The sequence below is a fragment of the Stegostoma tigrinum genome, chromosome 3, assembly GCF_030684315.1.
Source record: "Stegostoma tigrinum isolate sSteTig4 chromosome 3, sSteTig4.hap1, whole genome shotgun sequence".
Taxonomy (NCBI): domain Eukaryota; kingdom Metazoa; phylum Chordata; class Chondrichthyes; order Orectolobiformes; family Stegostomatidae; genus Stegostoma; species Stegostoma tigrinum.
The window spans coordinates 116147470-116165728 of NC_081356.1; the positions used below are offsets into that span (position 1 = coordinate 116147470).

General features: G+C 43.7%; 1 protein-coding gene across 4 annotated transcripts in view; it reads right to left on the reverse strand.

Annotated features, from left to right (window-relative positions):
• The window catches only part of tenm3 (teneurin transmembrane protein 3), a 3293451-nt gene that overhangs the window by 526023 nt on the left and 2749169 nt on the right, over window positions 1–18259 (reverse strand). For all 4 annotated transcript variants that reach the window (XM_059644858.1, XM_048526868.2, XM_048526869.2 and 1 more), the window contains one exon: window positions 7451–7732. In XM_059644858.1, the coding sequence (XP_059500841.1) occupies window positions 7451–7732 (282 nt within the window). The remainder of the gene's footprint in view (window positions 1–7450; window positions 7733–18259) is intronic.

The window sequence follows — 18259 nt, forward strand, 5'->3', positions numbered from 1 at the left end:
GTAAATCTTGTCTTCGTATTTCGTCTACATACTAGCAGTGACACTACGCTGGGATTTACGATCCAATAATTACCACACGGCTGCCTATACTTTTTCATTCTCCCCATTTCCTTTTATTTTATCCACATGGACTCTTGCTGTGTCACTTCCCAGGCCATTAGTAACTCTCTGGAAGATAGGGATATAAGGCCCATGTTTGTTCCTTTTTGACCTGCTAATTCCAGTCCACAAACCTAGGCAATGCTTATTTGTGCTTATCGTTCTGAACTGTTGCAACTCCCTACCTGGGTCTTGAGTTTCAAGAAGGGATGTTTTCTATCACTGCTGTCTCGTTGGTGAATGCATCCTAAATCAAAACACTATGTACTGTTAACCAGAGTGACTGGATATATGTAGAAATAAACAAAAGCAGTGATTTGGGCCAGAATCTCCCACCAGGCTTACAAGTGAGAAGGGATGGTGAGGTTCACTGACTTTTTCTATTGAGTTTCGAACTCTTTTTCTGGCTGCGTGCAATTCTGTTACCAGAAGTGTCAAAATGCTGGCCCTGAAATCCACTCAAATATGGGTGGATATATCTTAACAATATTCAAAATATGACGATAGATACTCACTCCCAGTGCAATGCTGACGGTCTCTAACATTATCAGGGGTGCTAGCTTTCAAGCGTGATGCTAAACTGAAGCCGACATTGTTTTCTGTGGGGCATGACTGTGTTCAAATTACTTACTGCATCTCCATCCATTACAAATCAATGAATACACTTCAAAAGTACATCATCTACTCTAAAGGGGGCTGGGAATTTATTCAAGTTTGTACAGGAAAGAAGTTCTATTCTTGCCCATTCAGTAGTTTCAGTAGTTCTTTTTTAACTTAAATATAATTTACAAAATAATCTGCAATCTTTCATGGCCAATGACAAAGTTATTGATTGATTTGGAAATAACTGGGAAACTTGAGCATCTAACTGCTGCCACCTGAGCCAACGTCGATGGATGTCCTTTCCATCTTCATTGTACAATAAGGTGATCAGAGGAAAAACTTTCTACTGTCACGCATATTGCTCCCAGCAATAGTTTCACTTCATTAAGTAAACCTGCTACATTTCCCATTCTAAGGGGAGGAGATGGAAGGACAGAAAGATGAGAGAGAGGGAAGGGGTCCAAACAGACTCATCCCTCTACTTTCCATGTAACTGAACCTGGCCAACCTCATCTATAGTTGAGTGCCTTTGAAATTTCTGTCCAAACAGTGTATGTCAATGATAGTAGGGGAAGTGACAACAATGACAGAACTCATCAGAGCAACTCAGTAGAATTTTAATAGAGATTCCATCATCAATCTAAGGCACTCTATTGATTCTGTCATTTCAACTGCGTCTACTATTAACATAACACACTCACTCTCTCATTGACTGTTACAGGCAGTAACTAACACCCCCACTTCATCCAATGAAGCCATTAGCTTTCAGCATTCAAACATATTCATCAGAAATAGAGAGAGAAAAATACAAAGCATTCAATTTAAACTTCATTTTTATTCATTTGGATGCTCCAAATCCCCCTTCCTCTGTCAGAAATTGTGGAGTGGAATGAGAGAGAAAAGAGAGTGGTTAATCAATATAATTCTTTCAAGAAAAAATTCTCAGCCTTCATGAAGGGGTTGATTGAATTGCTGCACAATTCCACAGGATGTCATCACTTTCCCTGACCTTAGTTTGCACCCATTGCAAAGTTCATGCGATGCAGGTGTGAATTTTTACTGAACTGATGGAATTGAAATTCTGAAGTATAACACTGGATGGGATAGAATGCCACCTTAGACTGGCACAGTGTCAGATTAACATGATTGCAACCTAGAAACAGAAAAGGAGGCCCAATCTAGGTAGGTAGTTATGCCTCATTATATTATATTTGAATAACCATCCACACCAATGTTCAGTGCGGAAAGAATGAATGTGCATTTCTTTTCATCGACTCAGGACTGCTGAGGCACTTCATTGGGAATGGACTGCTTTTGATGTGTTTCGTACATCCGTGAATTCTTTCGCTTCACCACTGTGAACAATGCATCCAACTGCCCAGGCCCTAAGCCCTGGAATTCCCCCTCCACTAAATCTCAATGTATCTCTTCTTCCCTTAAGCCATGTCTCACACCCTGCCTCAAGCTGCTCTCATATCTCTTTGTGTAGCTTGGTGACAAATCCTGTCCAAACTCAATTCCTTAATAGCACTTTGGGATATTTGACGATGGTAAACAATCAGCATAAACAGAAGAGATAACACGGTGTAGAGCTGGATGAAAACAGCAGGCCAAGCAGCATCAGAGGAGCAGGAAAGCTAACATTTCAGGTCTAGCTCCTTCTTCAGAAATGGAGGAGGGAAAGGGGATGCTGAAATAAATAGGGAGAAAAGGGGAGGCAGATAGAAGATGGATAAAGGAGAAGATAGGTGGAGAGGAGACAGACAGGTCAAAGAGGCAGGGATGGACCCAGTAACGGTGAGTGTAGGTGGGGAATTAGGGAGGGGATAAATTGGTCCAGGCAGGATGGACAGGTGAAGGAGGCGGGATGAGGCTAGTAGGTAAGAGATAGGAGTGGAGCTCGTGGTGGGAGGAGTGGATAGGTGGGAGGAAGGTCAGGTTAGGGAGGCGGGTACGAGCTGGGCTGGTTTTGGGATGCGGTCGGGGGAGGGGAGATTTTGAAGCTTGTGAAGTCCACATTGATACCATTGGGCTGCAGGGTTCCCAAGCGAAATATGAGGTGCTGTTCCTGCAACCTTCGGGTGGCATCGTTGCGGCACTGCATGAGGCCCAGGATGGACATGTTGTCCAAGGAGTGGGAGGGGGAATTGAAATGGTTTGCAACTGAGAGGTGCAGTTGTTAGTTACAAACTGATCCATAAAGCCGTCCCCATTCGGCAGTTCCTACTATCTCTGTAACACAAACACAAGCTGTTCTTGCCAATTAGGAAATGAAACTATCAATATTTTAGGCTGTGCAACTTCAAACTGAAGGTAAATTTTATCTCAATGTGAATGGGGCAAAACCAACACAAAAGTGTACCAAAAAAATCTTATTACTTACTGGGTGCCTGATTTGGTTAGATTTTTGGCCCTAATTTGGAGAGCACTCTTATTAAAGCTATCTAAATGAGGTGATTAGGCTCATTTGTACAGATTTTGTTTTCCCACTGTACGACACGGTAACTTGACATTATTTGGCTGATAGTGCACTGGCCGGAACCGGAGAGTTTTGAGACATAAATTCAAATCCTACCATGGCAGCTGAGGAACTTGAATTCTGTTTGTCAAATAAATCTGGAATTAAAAGCTAATCTCAACAACGAACAGCATGGAACTACTGGATGGTGGTGAAACACACATCTGGTTCACCCAAGCCCTTCAGGAAAGGAAATCTATCGTCTTTACTTGGGCTGTCACTCCAAGTCCAAATGTACACAATAAAGTAGCTGAGCAAGCTCCACGGTTGAAGCTGGTATTAATTCAAGATGGGTGCTCAGCACCACTTCCCTCAGGAGTGATTAGTGACGGGCAAGAAATGCCAGCTCTGCCAATGATGCCCTTATCTTCTGAATGGACTTTTAAGATATATGCACGGCAAACAGTCTGATCTTGGGACACTCTGGTGAGGAAAAGAGACAGGGGCTCGTAAGACTAAGAATTCATTTCGGAAGGTTTCCAGGCAGGTCTTTTGGGGACAGAGGGGAAGAAAGTGCTTCTGCCTGCATTCAGCTCAGGAAAATATTAGAGATGCTCATGTGGTGGGCACTTGTAAGTGATCCTTTCACCATTGCTTATTCCAGCACTGGAAGGACACCCAAAGTAACAGAATTTTGATCTCACAGCCATCTCTTGGCAGATTGCAAGGTTTGAGGTAAAAGGACATTTGTTGATCACAGCAAGTGGTTCTGATTTGAAATGCACAGCCAGATGGAAGCATATTCGACAGTAATGTTTGAAAGTTGATAGTATACTGGAAAATGAAACATTGACAGAGCAAAGGGGAACAAGCGAAAAAGTGAAGCAAATTGGATAGCTTTCTCAAAGACGTGATGGGCCAAGTCCTGTGAAAACAAGTTATATACTTTCAGTAAAGTGAGACACAGAGTAGAACCTAGTAGTTTCTCATTGTTGATGGTAGCCAGAAGGCCACAAACCAAGAGGCTCTTCCATGCTTTTGTTTCCAAGTACAAGGCCTTGCATGAGTCCAGCATAGGTCAGAACTCAATGATCCGAACTGATAAGGCCTGGGCAGATTCAGATCAGGCCAAGCTTCAAAAGTCAATGTGCCTTTGCAGCCATTGCTATATACAGGAAAGGTTTTGCTTCTCTTGGGTGAATATTTTGTATTGAAGTGGATCCACAAAGCATTGCAATACAACTTCACTCAAAACTAAAACTGAGTTGACATTAACATTGGATTGATAAGTAGCAAACGTCACGGAACAAACTGCGATTTGGTTTCCGAAATATTACACAATTTTCAGCAAAAATTTAAATGAGATAAAACCCATTAGAAAAATCTGCCTGTCTGTTTTATTCACGGCTCTAACCTGAAGTGGTAGCAATATCAAAGCCTCAAAGCCATAACTGTTGCCGAGCTGACTACCCTTTACTTGCTTAAAGCCCCACCTTCAACTTAACAGAGTTGGCATTTGAGCAGTTAGCGCGTATATCTAAATGACTGAACCAGTGGATCTGAAAATGAATACCACGCGTTTGCAACTGCAATCTAATGCAATAGGCTGATGAATGCCAACAATTCTTAAACATGGATATGGATTCTGTGTAACTTTTTGACCACTCACTAGTAGTAAACTTGTGGTTACGCGAGCAAAGATGTAAGAATGTGATGAAGATGTTTTCTGAATTGTAGGGTAATCTGGAGAGACAAGATTTGGGGTGATTTGTGATTTTTAAGCTTGGATTTTCTCCCACCCTACCACCAAGCCAATTATGAAGTTCAAAAACAGAATTTGCTAGAAAAACTCAGCATCTGTGAAGAAAAAGGCAGAGTTAACATTTCAGGTCCGGTGACCCTTCCTCAGAACTATATACAGGAACTATAGGCTTGTGAGAAAGGGTCACTGGACCGAAATGTTAACTCTGATTTTTTTCTTCATAGATGCTTCCAGATCTGCTCAGCTTTTCCAGCAACTTCTGTTTTTGTTCCTGATTTACAGCATTTACGGTTTCAATTATAAAGTTCCCTGACACTTGCAGATGCAATTTTGAACCTTCACAACTGTCCCACTACTTCACAGTCCCTGCTGTATGTAGCAAGAATGAGATATTTGAAGTCCACTGTCCTTCAATCTGGTTTGGTACTGCAATCTCAGAGTCAACTGACCAGTGTGGGCATTGTCAGAGAAGGCTGGCGTCAGACAAGAGAAGGCTGGGTGGGTAACCTCTAAGGCAAGGTGCTGTTTGTGTTTTCAGGTTTCCCCGCGAAACTGGAAGAACAGATATGAGTCACCTGGAAACTCGAGTCCTGGGCAGCCGCCCCAGTCAAACTTGCCGCCAGAACCCCCCAACTCCCCGCCCCACAGTGATGGTTGGGATCAGTTAGCTCGGGCTGCACCCACCAGCTAGCCTGAACACTGTGTGATGTTATGGTGTGGGCAGTGAGTAGGTCCACCGAGTCAGTGCTGCACTCTTACTCCTCAAGTTAGAAGCAGAGATTAGAAATTGGGACAGTAATTGTGGAGCTAAGCTCCCCACGTCCACCGCAGCTAATCACATTGGCTTTGTACCTTTTGCTGCAGTTTGAAGATATGGAATATTCACAAGGCATCTCTGGGGTAGGATGACAGCCCTCTGCATCGGGCATTGCTCCAAGACAGGGAGCATGCTCTGCCTAAACTTTCACTGGTGTTACTCCATCAAGTACAGACAAATCTGTATCCACGTGCAAAAAGTGACTGAATCAAACAATTTACTATTCGACTGAATACAGCAGCTTGAATGTTTAAATGTGTTCAGCATATTTGACTGTAGGAAACTGATTGTGGTTTTGTAACATACCCGAATGCCATGGAGCTGCGAGATTCCAGCAAGTCTGGTAATACGTAATCACCAGAAAACTAGAGTTTGCTCAGCAAACATTCTGCAACACTGATGTACAGCCCCGACAGTGTTGTCAAAGTTAACAGGGTTTTGTGTGAAATCAGTCAACATGGTGCCACCATTTCCTAATGACACCAAATCTCTTTTTACCACAAAGCAACTGCTCCACTCTTCTGTTGGGGATGGATATGGACTTCATGTAGCATACAGATCTTCACATATCCCTCCAGTGTGTGCTGTGAACGTGGTTTTGTTCTCCACCAGTGCCCAATATTAACCTCCTCAATCCCCTGTTCTTCCAGTCCCTTACAGATGTGAGAGCTCCCCGCATTGGTATTGTGAACTTAGAGCTCAACGCTGAATGCCACACTGAGTACTGTGCACCAGTTTCGGGTCAAAAGCACACTGACACCAATGAACTGGCTCAGTGGCTTGACTAGGCTGCTGAGGGGAGCCTTAACTACCCCATGGCATCACGGCTCAGTACTGTGCTAGTGCTGTCAGGCAAATTCCCTGTTCACTTTGATGCTGTTGCGAATTGTGCACATCACTGACACCAGGAGTTAGCAGCGGTACCATAAAGTTCAAGCAGCAGTAGAGGTGAAGACTTGAGGATTTTGAGTTTTGAATCAAAGCGAGTACTCAAGTTCAATGACCTCCAAAAGCTGTACTAACATCTGCTCTGCACAGTTCACAAGACAGACTTTTTGAAATGTTTTCAGCTCCTTATGGAACACAATTTCAACTGCTTGCATTACCTTTGCTTTCTAAACATGATAAATTTGTGCTCCAACTTCCAATCACCCCCATCCTCTCCCTGCCAGCATCATTAATAAAGTGTCCTCTGTGGTTACTCATCTATACACAAGAATCTATACATCTCTGCCGAGTTACCTTGACAAGGAATGTACAAAGATACTTTCGATTGAGGCAGGCTCGGGGGTTCGTTTTATCTCCATGAGCTGCGTTTGCACCTCTCCTGAGATTATACAGGTGGCACAGTGGATATAAATCTCAGTATCTTCTCCTCTCACCCCCCACCTGCCCTCCCCACTTTTATGAACCAAACTCATCAAATCCTCATTAATCTCACAAGAGTTCCTAGTCCCTGAGCCCAGGCTGTCATCAATGCCAGCAGAGAATTTGCAAGGCAAATTAATCATGATTTAAGCAGAGTTCCACCTCAATGATGTATCCAAAACAGTATTGGAGGCACCTAGTCCCATGTCCGTATTGATCTGTGACAACAGCCGCATTCAAGGAACATGACGGAAGAATATGGAAATTGGGGACTTGTTCCTGTGTGGATTGAGAAAAATTAGAGAAACTGCCAGCAAAATTTGAAAGAAGCTTTGAAACTCACCGTTCTCACTGTCTGACTTGTTGTTCTCATGCTCTGTGTCGGTTAGTGTGAGAGCTGAATTGGAACGACTGGATAGGCAGGAGCTGCGTCCGGATTTGACCCCCCTGCCCCACAGTCTCATGGCGTGCTCCGGGGACATCACGCCTTCATTCTCCGTCTCAGCGTCGGAGCCTGCGCTCACGGAGTATCCTCGGTGGGGGAGCCCCATCTCTGAACAGAACGCCAGCCCCCGGCGAGTGGCAGGCTCACAGATTCCCAGTTCCCTCAGGGAGAAATTTGCCCCTAGTCGTGGAAATAATAGAGGAAGTGAGCTTTGCTTTCCCCCCCTGCTCTCCCCCGTTTAAAACGTTGGGAAAAAAAAGCTAAAGCAAATAAACACACAGACACACAGTCACAACCACAAAGGTTTCAGATTCTGCAGAGAGGTGAGCACTTAAGTTGATGGTGTGGGGTGATCGAGACCTGTTCTTTTGTCTGCTGCATTCCACAGCATTCACACGCATCGCAGCAGCTTAGCCCTGCTTTATCAACTCAAGCACTCCCCTGTCACCTCCAGTCAGGTGCCAAACAAAAACAAACTGGCAGGGTACAGGAGACATTGGGGGCTGGGAGAACACTTTGCAAACAGCTTTCCGGACAATGGACGGAGAATTGGGATGGGCACACAAGGTGTGAAAAACGATAGCAGGCCCTTTGTCTCCAATCCGCCAAGTTTACTGAAACAATGCTTCAGGGCCTTCGCTGAACAGCATTAGTGATGACAATTGTCACAAAAGAGTACGTTTGAAGGCTGAGATTCCTATCGGAGCTTTCAAAAGAATGTGCTGTGCTCTTAGTGTTATAGACCATTAGAGTGATGATAGAACCACCTGAAAGAGCTTTTCAGAGATTCCCCTTAGTTCTGATCACAGAATACCTGACCACTTAAAAAAAACATCCACCCCCGCGCCCACACCCCAATCCCCTGCCGCCTTCTGGTTCTGTCCCACATAACCAGCCACCTGCATCCAGACTCATTCAGAATCACTTCTGTGTCTGAATGTCTCATGCAATTGACCAGCTCTTGCATAGAGGGAACCCAAGGTCCATAGAGTCATACAGCACAGAAACAGATCCTTTGGTCCAACTCATCAATACCGACCAGGTTTCTAAAACTAAACCAGTCCCTTCGCCTGCATTTGGCCCATATCCCTCTAAACCTTTCCTGTTCATGTACCTGTCCAAATGTTTTTTACATGTTGTAACTGTACCTGCATCTACCACTTTCTCTGGCAGCTCCTTCCACATACGAACCACCCTCTGTGTGAAAAGTTGCCCCTCAGGACTCTTTTAAATCTTTCTCCTCTCACCTTAAAATTATGCCCTCCAGTTTTGAACTCCCCAACCATAGGCAAAAGATCAGTGCTATTCATTTTATCTATGCTGTTCCTGATTTTATAAAGCTCTATAAGGTCAACCCTCAACTTGCTATGGTCCAGTGAAAAATACTTATCCAGCTTCTCCTTATAACTGAAACCCCGCAGTCCCAGTAACATCCTTGTAAACCTTTTCTGCAGCCTCTCCAATTGCATAATATCTTTCCAAAAGTAGGACTGTACATAGTACACCAAAAGTAACCTTACCAATGTCTTGTGAAACTGCAACATGGCGTCCCAACTCCTCTACTCAATGGTCTGACCAATTGTGACAACACTTTCAAGGGATTACATACATGAACTGCTAGGGCTGTCTGTTCTACAACACTCCAAGGGCCCTACCATTTACCGGGTAAGTCTTGCCCTTGTTCGTATTACCAGAACGCAACACTTCTCATTTACCTAAATTAAATTCCATTTGCCACGCTTCAGTCCATTAGCCAAATTAATCAAGATCCCTTTGTAATCTTAGATAACTTTGCTTGTTGTCAACTACACTACCAATTTTGGTATCATCCACAAACTTATTAACCATGCTCCCTGTGTTCTCATCCAAATTGTTATTCTACCTGACAGTATAAAATCAGTAGCTTCAGTCAGCTTCTCAAACACTCCTGGCTGACCTTCTCCTTTACATCCTCTTTAAACTGGAAACCTCCTTAACTCTGCTGCCTGTGTTCAAACCCACACCAGGTATTGTTCAGTCATGGCTCCTCTGTTCACTGGTCGACACAGGCTCCCAGTTTAGCAACACTTTGATTTTTGAATGTTTATTTGTGTTTTTGCATCCCTCTGTGGCCTCGCTTCTATCTCTCTAATCTCATCTTGCAATCATCTGAGATAGTATCCTTCCCCAATATTAGACTCATGAGTATTCATTAATTCTCACACTCTGCCAGTCTGTGTGGAAGGCCGAAGTTCAGGGATTCCCTCTTTAAACTTCTCCACCTCTTTCTCTATTTAAAATGCTTCTTGAAATCTGTCTGTCTGACCAAACCTTTGGTCACCTGCCCTAACAGCAGAGAGGTTATGCTGGAACTGTACAAAAAGTTGGTTAGCTCACAGCTAGAATATTGTGTGCTATCCTTTGATCATATTATGGGAGTGATGTGATGGCATTGGGAAGGATACAGGGAGTGGATTTACCAGGATTTTGCCTGGGCTGGAGAGTTTTACCGATAAAGAGAGTTTGGATAGTCTCAAGTTGTTTTCCTTGGAGCAGAGTGATTGAGGAGGGCACATAAGAAGGAAATAATTATAATAAGCAGATACAAATAACAGGAAGGAATGTTTTCCTTTGGTGAAAGGAGCAATGGCCAGATTTAAGGTAAGGAATGGGATGTGGAGGAGATGTGTGGAAATGCCTTTTCACCCAGATGGTGGTGGGAATCTGGAACTGTAATGGTGCGAAGCAGAAATCCTCATGGCTTTTCAGATGTATTTAGATGTGCACTTGTGATGCTAAGACATAAAAGGCTATGGCCCTCACTGAGTCCATGATCACATATCCCCACACTGTTCCTGGTAATATGTTACTAAGTCGGAGTGGTAACTTTCTTCATAGGACACATCTCTTGAGTCTCTTGCAGTGTTTGAGCATGTCTTTACCATCTAGGGATTCCCTGCTAAACGGTACCCAGCTCCTGGCATTCTGAGCCTAATTCTCCAATAATTGGTGCCTGATTTCCTGGTGTATATGTCTGATCCCTGGATGTATTGCAAGATACAGAGGACTGTGCTCTCTGATCACTGATGTTATCAGTCCTCAGTACTCAAACATTGGAAGGAAGATTAAGAGAGAATTCCAATTCTAAATCTCCTGAATTGTACATTTAATTGCATGTTTGTCATTCCTGGAAAGTGGAAACCACTCACTTTAGTGACACTATGTGAAAATCAGCATTGTCAGGATAGGGGATTAGAGAAGGAAATGGATGAGAATGCTGCAAACAGCTATAATCTAGTCCAGGTTCTCATTCTGAAACAATCCTCAACAAAACGTCACTTCAGCAGAATCTTGGCTGACTTAACGTTAGCTCTGCCTGTTAATTGGTTCATTGCCCCGGTCATATCACCATACACCATTCAGCATTATCAAGAGCTGGAATGTTAAACGGTGTTTGACAGTGAGACTTATAAATTATGAAAATCAACTGCTATAATTAACTGCAAATCAAACGTCAGCTGTCACAGATTTGCAATGCAGGAATACGTTAACTGATTGCTTCTGAGACCTAATGAAGTGAAACAAATAGAAAAACAGCCAAATATCAGTCTCCAGTGCAATGTCATGCTTTCGAACAATGACATTGTCCAGCTCAGAGGAGACTTGTAACTTGAATTTTGTTTGTCCAGGGGATTTGTTGCAGTTCTGCAACAGTTGTGAGGATAAATTGCGGTGTGTATGGTTTATTTTGCTAAACCTTTGGGAGCTAAAGTATTATATGATTGGAAAATAAAGTTCTCTCTAATTTTCTTCCTTCTCTTGTGTCCTGAACTGAGGATCCTATGATTTGCATAGCCTCACTCTTGGGAGCCGTGCCTTCAGCTGCCTGGGACGTAACTCCAAATTTCCCTCTCTAAGCCTCACAACCTTGCTCCTCCCTTCCATTAAGATGACCCATAACTTTCGATCCCTGGTGCTAACATGTCTTGTGCAAGTCCCTGTCCAATTCTGTCTGATAACATTCCTGTAACAGTGTCTTGGCTTATAACACTAACAATGCTATCAGAAATCCAATTGTTAGGTTGTTACTTTATGCTTTGGGACATAGGAACATTGGATTTAGGAGCATGATGTGGCCATTCGGCCCTTCAAAATTGCTGTACTATTCATGAACATCATGACAAACCTGGCTGTGGTTTCAACTCCAGTCTTCTGTCTGCTCCCTGTAGCTTTGAACTTCCCTGTCCATCAAAAATCTAACTCTGCACGCATACTTGTGGCTGCTGCTCAAAAGTGAACATCCAAAATAGGCAGGTTAATTTCACCACATATTCACGTGCCAAACATCCATCCTGTCACTTTCAATCAACCCAAAACAGCAACTTAGAGTGCAACCTGCTCTGCAGTGAGCAGAGGCATGGCCTCTGACCAGGTCTCTCTCAATTTGCTGTCTGTGGGATCTTGCTGTGTGCAAATTTTACTGCCTCATTTCAGACAAGACTCTGACTTCACCTCTTCAGTTATGAAATGCTTTCAGAAGTCCTGAGATTGCAAAATTTTTCTATATATGTAAGCGCTTTCTTTTTGTTCCTGGTTTTAGATGCGCCAAGGCTAATTGCAGAAGTCCTGCAGTCAGTTAGCTTAGGTGTCTGGATGGCTGGTTTGTTATGAGGAATGATGCTAGCAGCCTGGGTTCAATTCCTTAACCAGCTGGCTTCACTATGAAGAACCCACCTCCTCGACATCTCACCTTGTCTGAGTTAAGCTGCTACCAGTTGTCTCTCTCTAATGGGGGGGTGGGGGCAAGTGAAACAGTCTTACTCCCTGAAAGGCTTCTACAAGACCTCCTCTTGATGTCCTGAACAACCTGCAGCCAAAAAGATCCCAAAGCATCTGCCTTAAACTGTCTGTGACGAATGACACCTGACTCTATGTGCCATGTGCCAGATTGAAAACCATCTGGAAGATTTCTCATTGTATCCTTTTATCCGATAAGAATGAACAAGTTTATGGGCAAGATAGTTTCTTCTCAAAGTTGATCTCTGGCAATTTCCTTTCCGTGACTTTCTGGCTTGTGTATATGTGTTGGGTTATTTAGAAGGTAAATATTTATAATGTCATATTCCAAACTGTGTGTTAATAAGACTTCGATCTTTATTGAATAAGTCTCATTTTTATAATAAATCAATAGTTTTGTTGTTTATTAAAGTAATTTCTCTGGGACTATGGCAACTCAATTTTGACCCATTGCATAGCCATAGTTTCAACTGAGATCAACAAAGCCAGTGTTTACCAATAACCGAAGCTATATGAACCATTTTCTTAAGTTTTGATGTTGGTATATTCTCAGAGCAGTAAAAATTAATTTTCTGAAAACTATTAAAAATTCTCACTAAGGTCCTAAGGGTGATTGCTACTCTATACAGTCTAACCAGGGCAGCTACTGGGATGGTGCAATTATCCTTCTCTGCGAGCTGCGCAGAGGAAAATCCCGTTATCGCTATTTCATTATCTCCTTGGTAAAAATATGAACAGTGACTGTCAGCCTTTGTTCACTCTTATCCCTTGGAACTAGGTGCAAAATCTCGCTCACACTCCAGTGTAGTACTGAAAAAATATTGTCTTTCAGATGAGGTGTTCAAACCAAAGCCCTGTCAACTCTTTGAGAACGACATGATCTCAACTCACCATCCTGACTTGGAAATATATCATCGTGTCTTTAGTGTGGCTGATCCTAGAATGCCCTCCCCAATGACATTATGTGTCTACCTCCAGCAAACAGATTATAACGGTTCAAGCAGGCAGTTCAACACTACTTTCTCAACAGCAATTGGAATGGATAATAAATGCTGGTCTGGCCCATGATACCCCACATCCCAGGGATGAGTAAAAGAAGAAAAACTAGTAGATTCTTTGGTATTTTGAAGAATTGCATGGCGTGGTCCCTGGTGAATTAGCTAATAGTTCTGCGTCACTCAACATCGTTGTTGTAGAACATAGATCATAGAACATAGAACATAAAACAGTACAGCACAGAACAGGCCCTTCAGCCCACAATGTTGTGCCGACCATTGATCCTCATATATGCACCCTCAAATTTCTGTAACCATATGCATGTCCAGCAGTCTCTTAAATGACCCCAATGACCTTGCTTCCACAACTGCTGCTGGCAACGCATTCATGCTCTCACAACTCTCTGTGTAAAGAACCCGCCTCTGACATCCCCTCTATACTTTCCACCAACCAGCTTAAAACTATGACGCCTCATGCTAGCCATTTCTGCCCTGGGAAATAGTCTCTGGCTATCAACTCTATCTATGCCTCTCATTATCTTGTATACCTCAATTAGGTCCCCTCTCCGCCTCCTTTTCTCCAATGAAAAGAGACCGAGCTCAGTCAACCTCTCTTCATAAGATAAGCCCTCCAGTCCAGGCAGCATCCTGGTAAATCTCCTCTGAACCCTCTCCAAAGCATCCACATCTTTCCTATAATAGGGCGACCAGAACTGGACGCAGTATTCCAAGTGCGGTCTAACCAAAGTTTTATAGAGCTGCAACAAGATCTCACGACTCTTAAACTCAATCCCCCTGTTAATGAAAGCCAAAACACCATATGCTTTCTTAACAACCCTGTCCACTTGGGTGGCCATTTTAAGGGATCTATGTATCTGCACACCAAGATCCCTCTGTTCCTCCACACTGCCAAGAATCCTATCCTTAATCCTGTACTCAGCTTTCAAATTCGACCTTCCAAAATGCATCACCTCGCATTTATCCAGGTTGAACTCCAGCTGCCACCTCTCAGCCCATCTCTGCATCCTGTCAATGTCCCGCTGCAGCCTACAACAGCCCTCTATACTGTCAACGACACCTCCGACCTTTGTGTCATCTGCAAACTTGCTGACCCATCCTTCAATGCCCTCATCCAAGTCATTAATAAAAATTACAAACAGTAGAGGCCCAAGGACAGAGCCCTGTGGAACACCACTCACCACTGACTTCCAGGCAGAATATTTTCCTTCTACTACCACTCGCTGTCTTCTGTTGGCCAGCCAATTCTGTATCCAGACAGCTAAGTTCCCCTGTATCCCATTCCTCCTGACCTTCTGAATGAGCCTACCATGGGGAACCTTATCAAATGCCTTACTGAAGTCCATATACACCACATCCACAGCTCGACCCTCATCAACTTTTCTAGTCACGTCCTCAAAAAACTCGATAAGGTTTGTGAGGCATGACCTACCCCTCACAAAGCCGTGTTGACTGTATTTGATCAAGCCATGCTCTTCCAGATGGTCATAAATCCTATCCCTCAGAATCCTTTCTAACACCTTGCAGACGACAGACGTGAGACTTACTGGTCTGTAATTGCCGGGGATTTCCCTATTTCCTTTCTTGAAGAGAGGAATTACATTTGCCTCTCTCCAGTCCTCAAGTACGACTCCAGTGGAGAGCGAGGATGCAAAGATCTTCGCAAGTGGCGAAGCAATTTCATTTGTCGCTTCCTAAAGCAGCCGAGGACAAATCTAGTCCGGGCCTGGCGACTTGTCAATCTTAATGTTTGACAAAATTTTCAGCACATCAGCTTCCTCTATCTCTATCCATTCCAGCATGCACACCTGCTCTTCAAAGGTTTCATTCACTACAAAGTTCGTTTCTTTAGTAAAGACAGAAGCAAAAAACTCATTAAGGGCTTCCCCTACCTCCTCAGACTCCACACAGAAGTTCCCTATGCTATCCCTGATCGGCCCTACTCTTTCTTTGACCATTCTCTTATTCCTCACGTAAGTGTAAAATGCCTTTGTTGTTTTCCCTGATTCCTTCTGCCAAGCCTTTCTCATGCCCCCTCCTGGCTCTCCTCAGACCATTTTTGAGCTCCTTCCTTGCCTGCGTGTAATCCTCTCTAGCTGAGCTTGACTCTAGCTTCCTCCACCTTATGTAAGCTACCTTCTTCCTTTTCACAAGAAGCTCCACCGCTCTCGTCATCCAAGGTTCCTTCATCTTGCCCCTTCTTGCCTGTCTCAGAGGGACATATTTACTCATCACTCGCAACAACTGTTCCTTAAACAGTCTCCACATGTCTAGAGTTCCCTTCCCATGGAACAATTGCTCCCAGTCCATGCTTCCTAACTCATGTCTAATCGCGCCATAGTTTCCTCTTCCCCAATTAAATATCCTCCCATTTTGCCTAATCCTCTCCTTCTCCAAAGCTATGTAGAATGTGAGGCAGTTATGGTCACTATCACCAAAATGCTCTCCCACCACAAGATCTGATACCTGCCCCGGCTCGCTTCCGAGCACCAAGTCTAGAATGGCCTCTCCCCTCGTCGGCCTGTCAACGTACTGCGTTAGGAAACCCTCCTGAACACACCTTACAAAAACACCTCCTTTCAAATCTTCTGCTCGAAGCAGGTTCCAATCAATATTAGGAAAGTTAAAGTCACCCATTACAACAACCAGACTGCGTCCACACTTTTCCAAAATCTGCCGACCTATGCTTTCTTCAATCTCCCTGCTGCTATTGGGGGACCTGTAATAAACCCCTAACGAGGTGACTACTCCCTTGCTGTTCCTAATTTCCACCCATACTCACTCAGTAGGCAGATTTTCCTCGACAAAGGAAGCTTCTGTAGCTGTGATACTCTCTCTGATTAGTAGTGCTACACCCCCTCCTCTTTTCCCCCCTCCCTATTCTTTTTAAATGTTCTAAACCCTGGAAGATCCAGCAACCATTCCTGCCCATGAGAAACCCATGTCTCTGTTATGGCCACAACATCATAGCACCAGGTACGGATCCATGCTCTAAGTTCATCACTTTTATTCCTGATACTCCTTGCATTAAAGCAAACACACTTTAACTGATCCCTTGGTTCCTTCCCAGGAAAATCCTTCCCACCAGCTGGTCTACCTCTTGCTACTGCCTCACCTGCATCAACTCTCACCTCCGGTATACAGCTCAGGTTCCCACCCCCCTGCCATACTAGTTTAAACCTGTTGTATAAGGATGTAAGGATCTGGAAGGGTTAATGTGGAAGAGTGCATTACCATGATGGCACCTACTGCGATGATTTCAAATGGTCTTGTTGGGAAAACAGCTGAGGACCTCAAAGGAGTAAGATCTACCATCTGAAATTCCCTCATTGTCTTTTAACAATACCTATCATATTGATGTCACATGCTGCTATCATGCAACATATTACACCTTGTTTAAGACATGAGTGTTTTCTCATTAAAGTACCAAGTAGTTTTGCTCTACCACACCAGACCAAGCAGGTCCTGTAGATCTCGACTTCAAAAGAGGATGGTAGCAGCCAAGCTATCACTATCACAGAGTGCTCACAAAATGTGATGAGCAGTGGCGAAGATTCATCCAATGACAATCACTGAGGCGATTATGAACTGATTTTCCTGAGTGTTGTTTCTGCAATTTTTTCATGTCTACAAATTGGCCGGCACATTTCCGACAATTCAACAGCAAATATATGGGGTAGCATGGTGGTTTAGTGGTTAGCACTGCTGCCTCACAGTGCTAGGGTTCTGGGTTTGATTGAAGTCTTGGAGTTTGCACGTTCTCTCGATGTCTGTGTGGGTTTCCTCCAGGTGCTCTTGTTTCCTCCCACAGTGTCCAGAGATGTGTAGACTAGGTGGGTTAGCCATTGAAATGGAGGAGTTATGGGGATGGAGTGGGTCTGGTGGGAGGGGTAGTGTGGACTTGATGGATCGAATGGCCTGCTTCCACACTGTAAGGATTCTGTGATTCTGCACTTCTCAGCTTTCAGGTTTTGTTGTGCGCAGGGATGAATAAAGACACCGTATGAAAAAAAAAGCTTGTTTCTGAAGTGTTAGCTGCTGAATAAGGAACGGGTCAGGCCTTTAAATCTACTTGACATCACATTCTCAGCTGACATATACAGATGTACAAACAGAAATTGCCAGCAAAATGCAGGAATGTCTCTTCAACATGATGTAGCTAACAGCTGTCAGCTGACTGAGTTCCAGAAGTGGACAAGATGTGGAAAAGGACATTGAGCAAAATAATAATTTCAAATAACAGCTTGTATTTCTGCAATAGCTTTAAATCCATGAAATGTTCCAAGGCTAGAGAATAAGAGTGCTGTGGAGCATAATTTGATTCTGAGTCACTTAAGGAGATGTTGGTTGAGGAGATCGGTTTTACTTAAACAAGGAAAGTCAGGTAAGGCGGCAGAGTGGTTTATGAACGGAATTCCAGAGCTTACAGATCGGGCAGCAAAATGTATGATTGCTGATCATAGAGTAATTAAATGGAGAAACATGAAATTAGAGGATATTTCCGAAGGCTGTGAGACTGGAGGAGAGCCTTTGTGAGAGGCTAAGCTCTGGAGGGATCTGAAAACCATGATGAGAATTTTAAAATTGTTACTTGACAAAAACACAGGCACAGTGGATGAATGGGACCTGATGCCAATCAAGCCATGGGCAACAGAGGGTAGAATATGAGAGGCCAGCCAGGAGTGAATTACAGATAAGTTGACAGGTGACAATGGCACAAATGAGAATTTGGTCATGGAAGAATTGAGGCAGGGCACGGTCGAGAGATGCCACAGAGGTAAAAATAGGCAGTTTTAATGATGGCAGGGCTATGTGGTTGGGAGTTCATCTCACAGTAAAATGTAGCACCAAGTTTGCACACCGTCTTGTTCGACCCCAAGCGGTTGCATAAACCCACAACGGTTTGACAGCTTTTGTT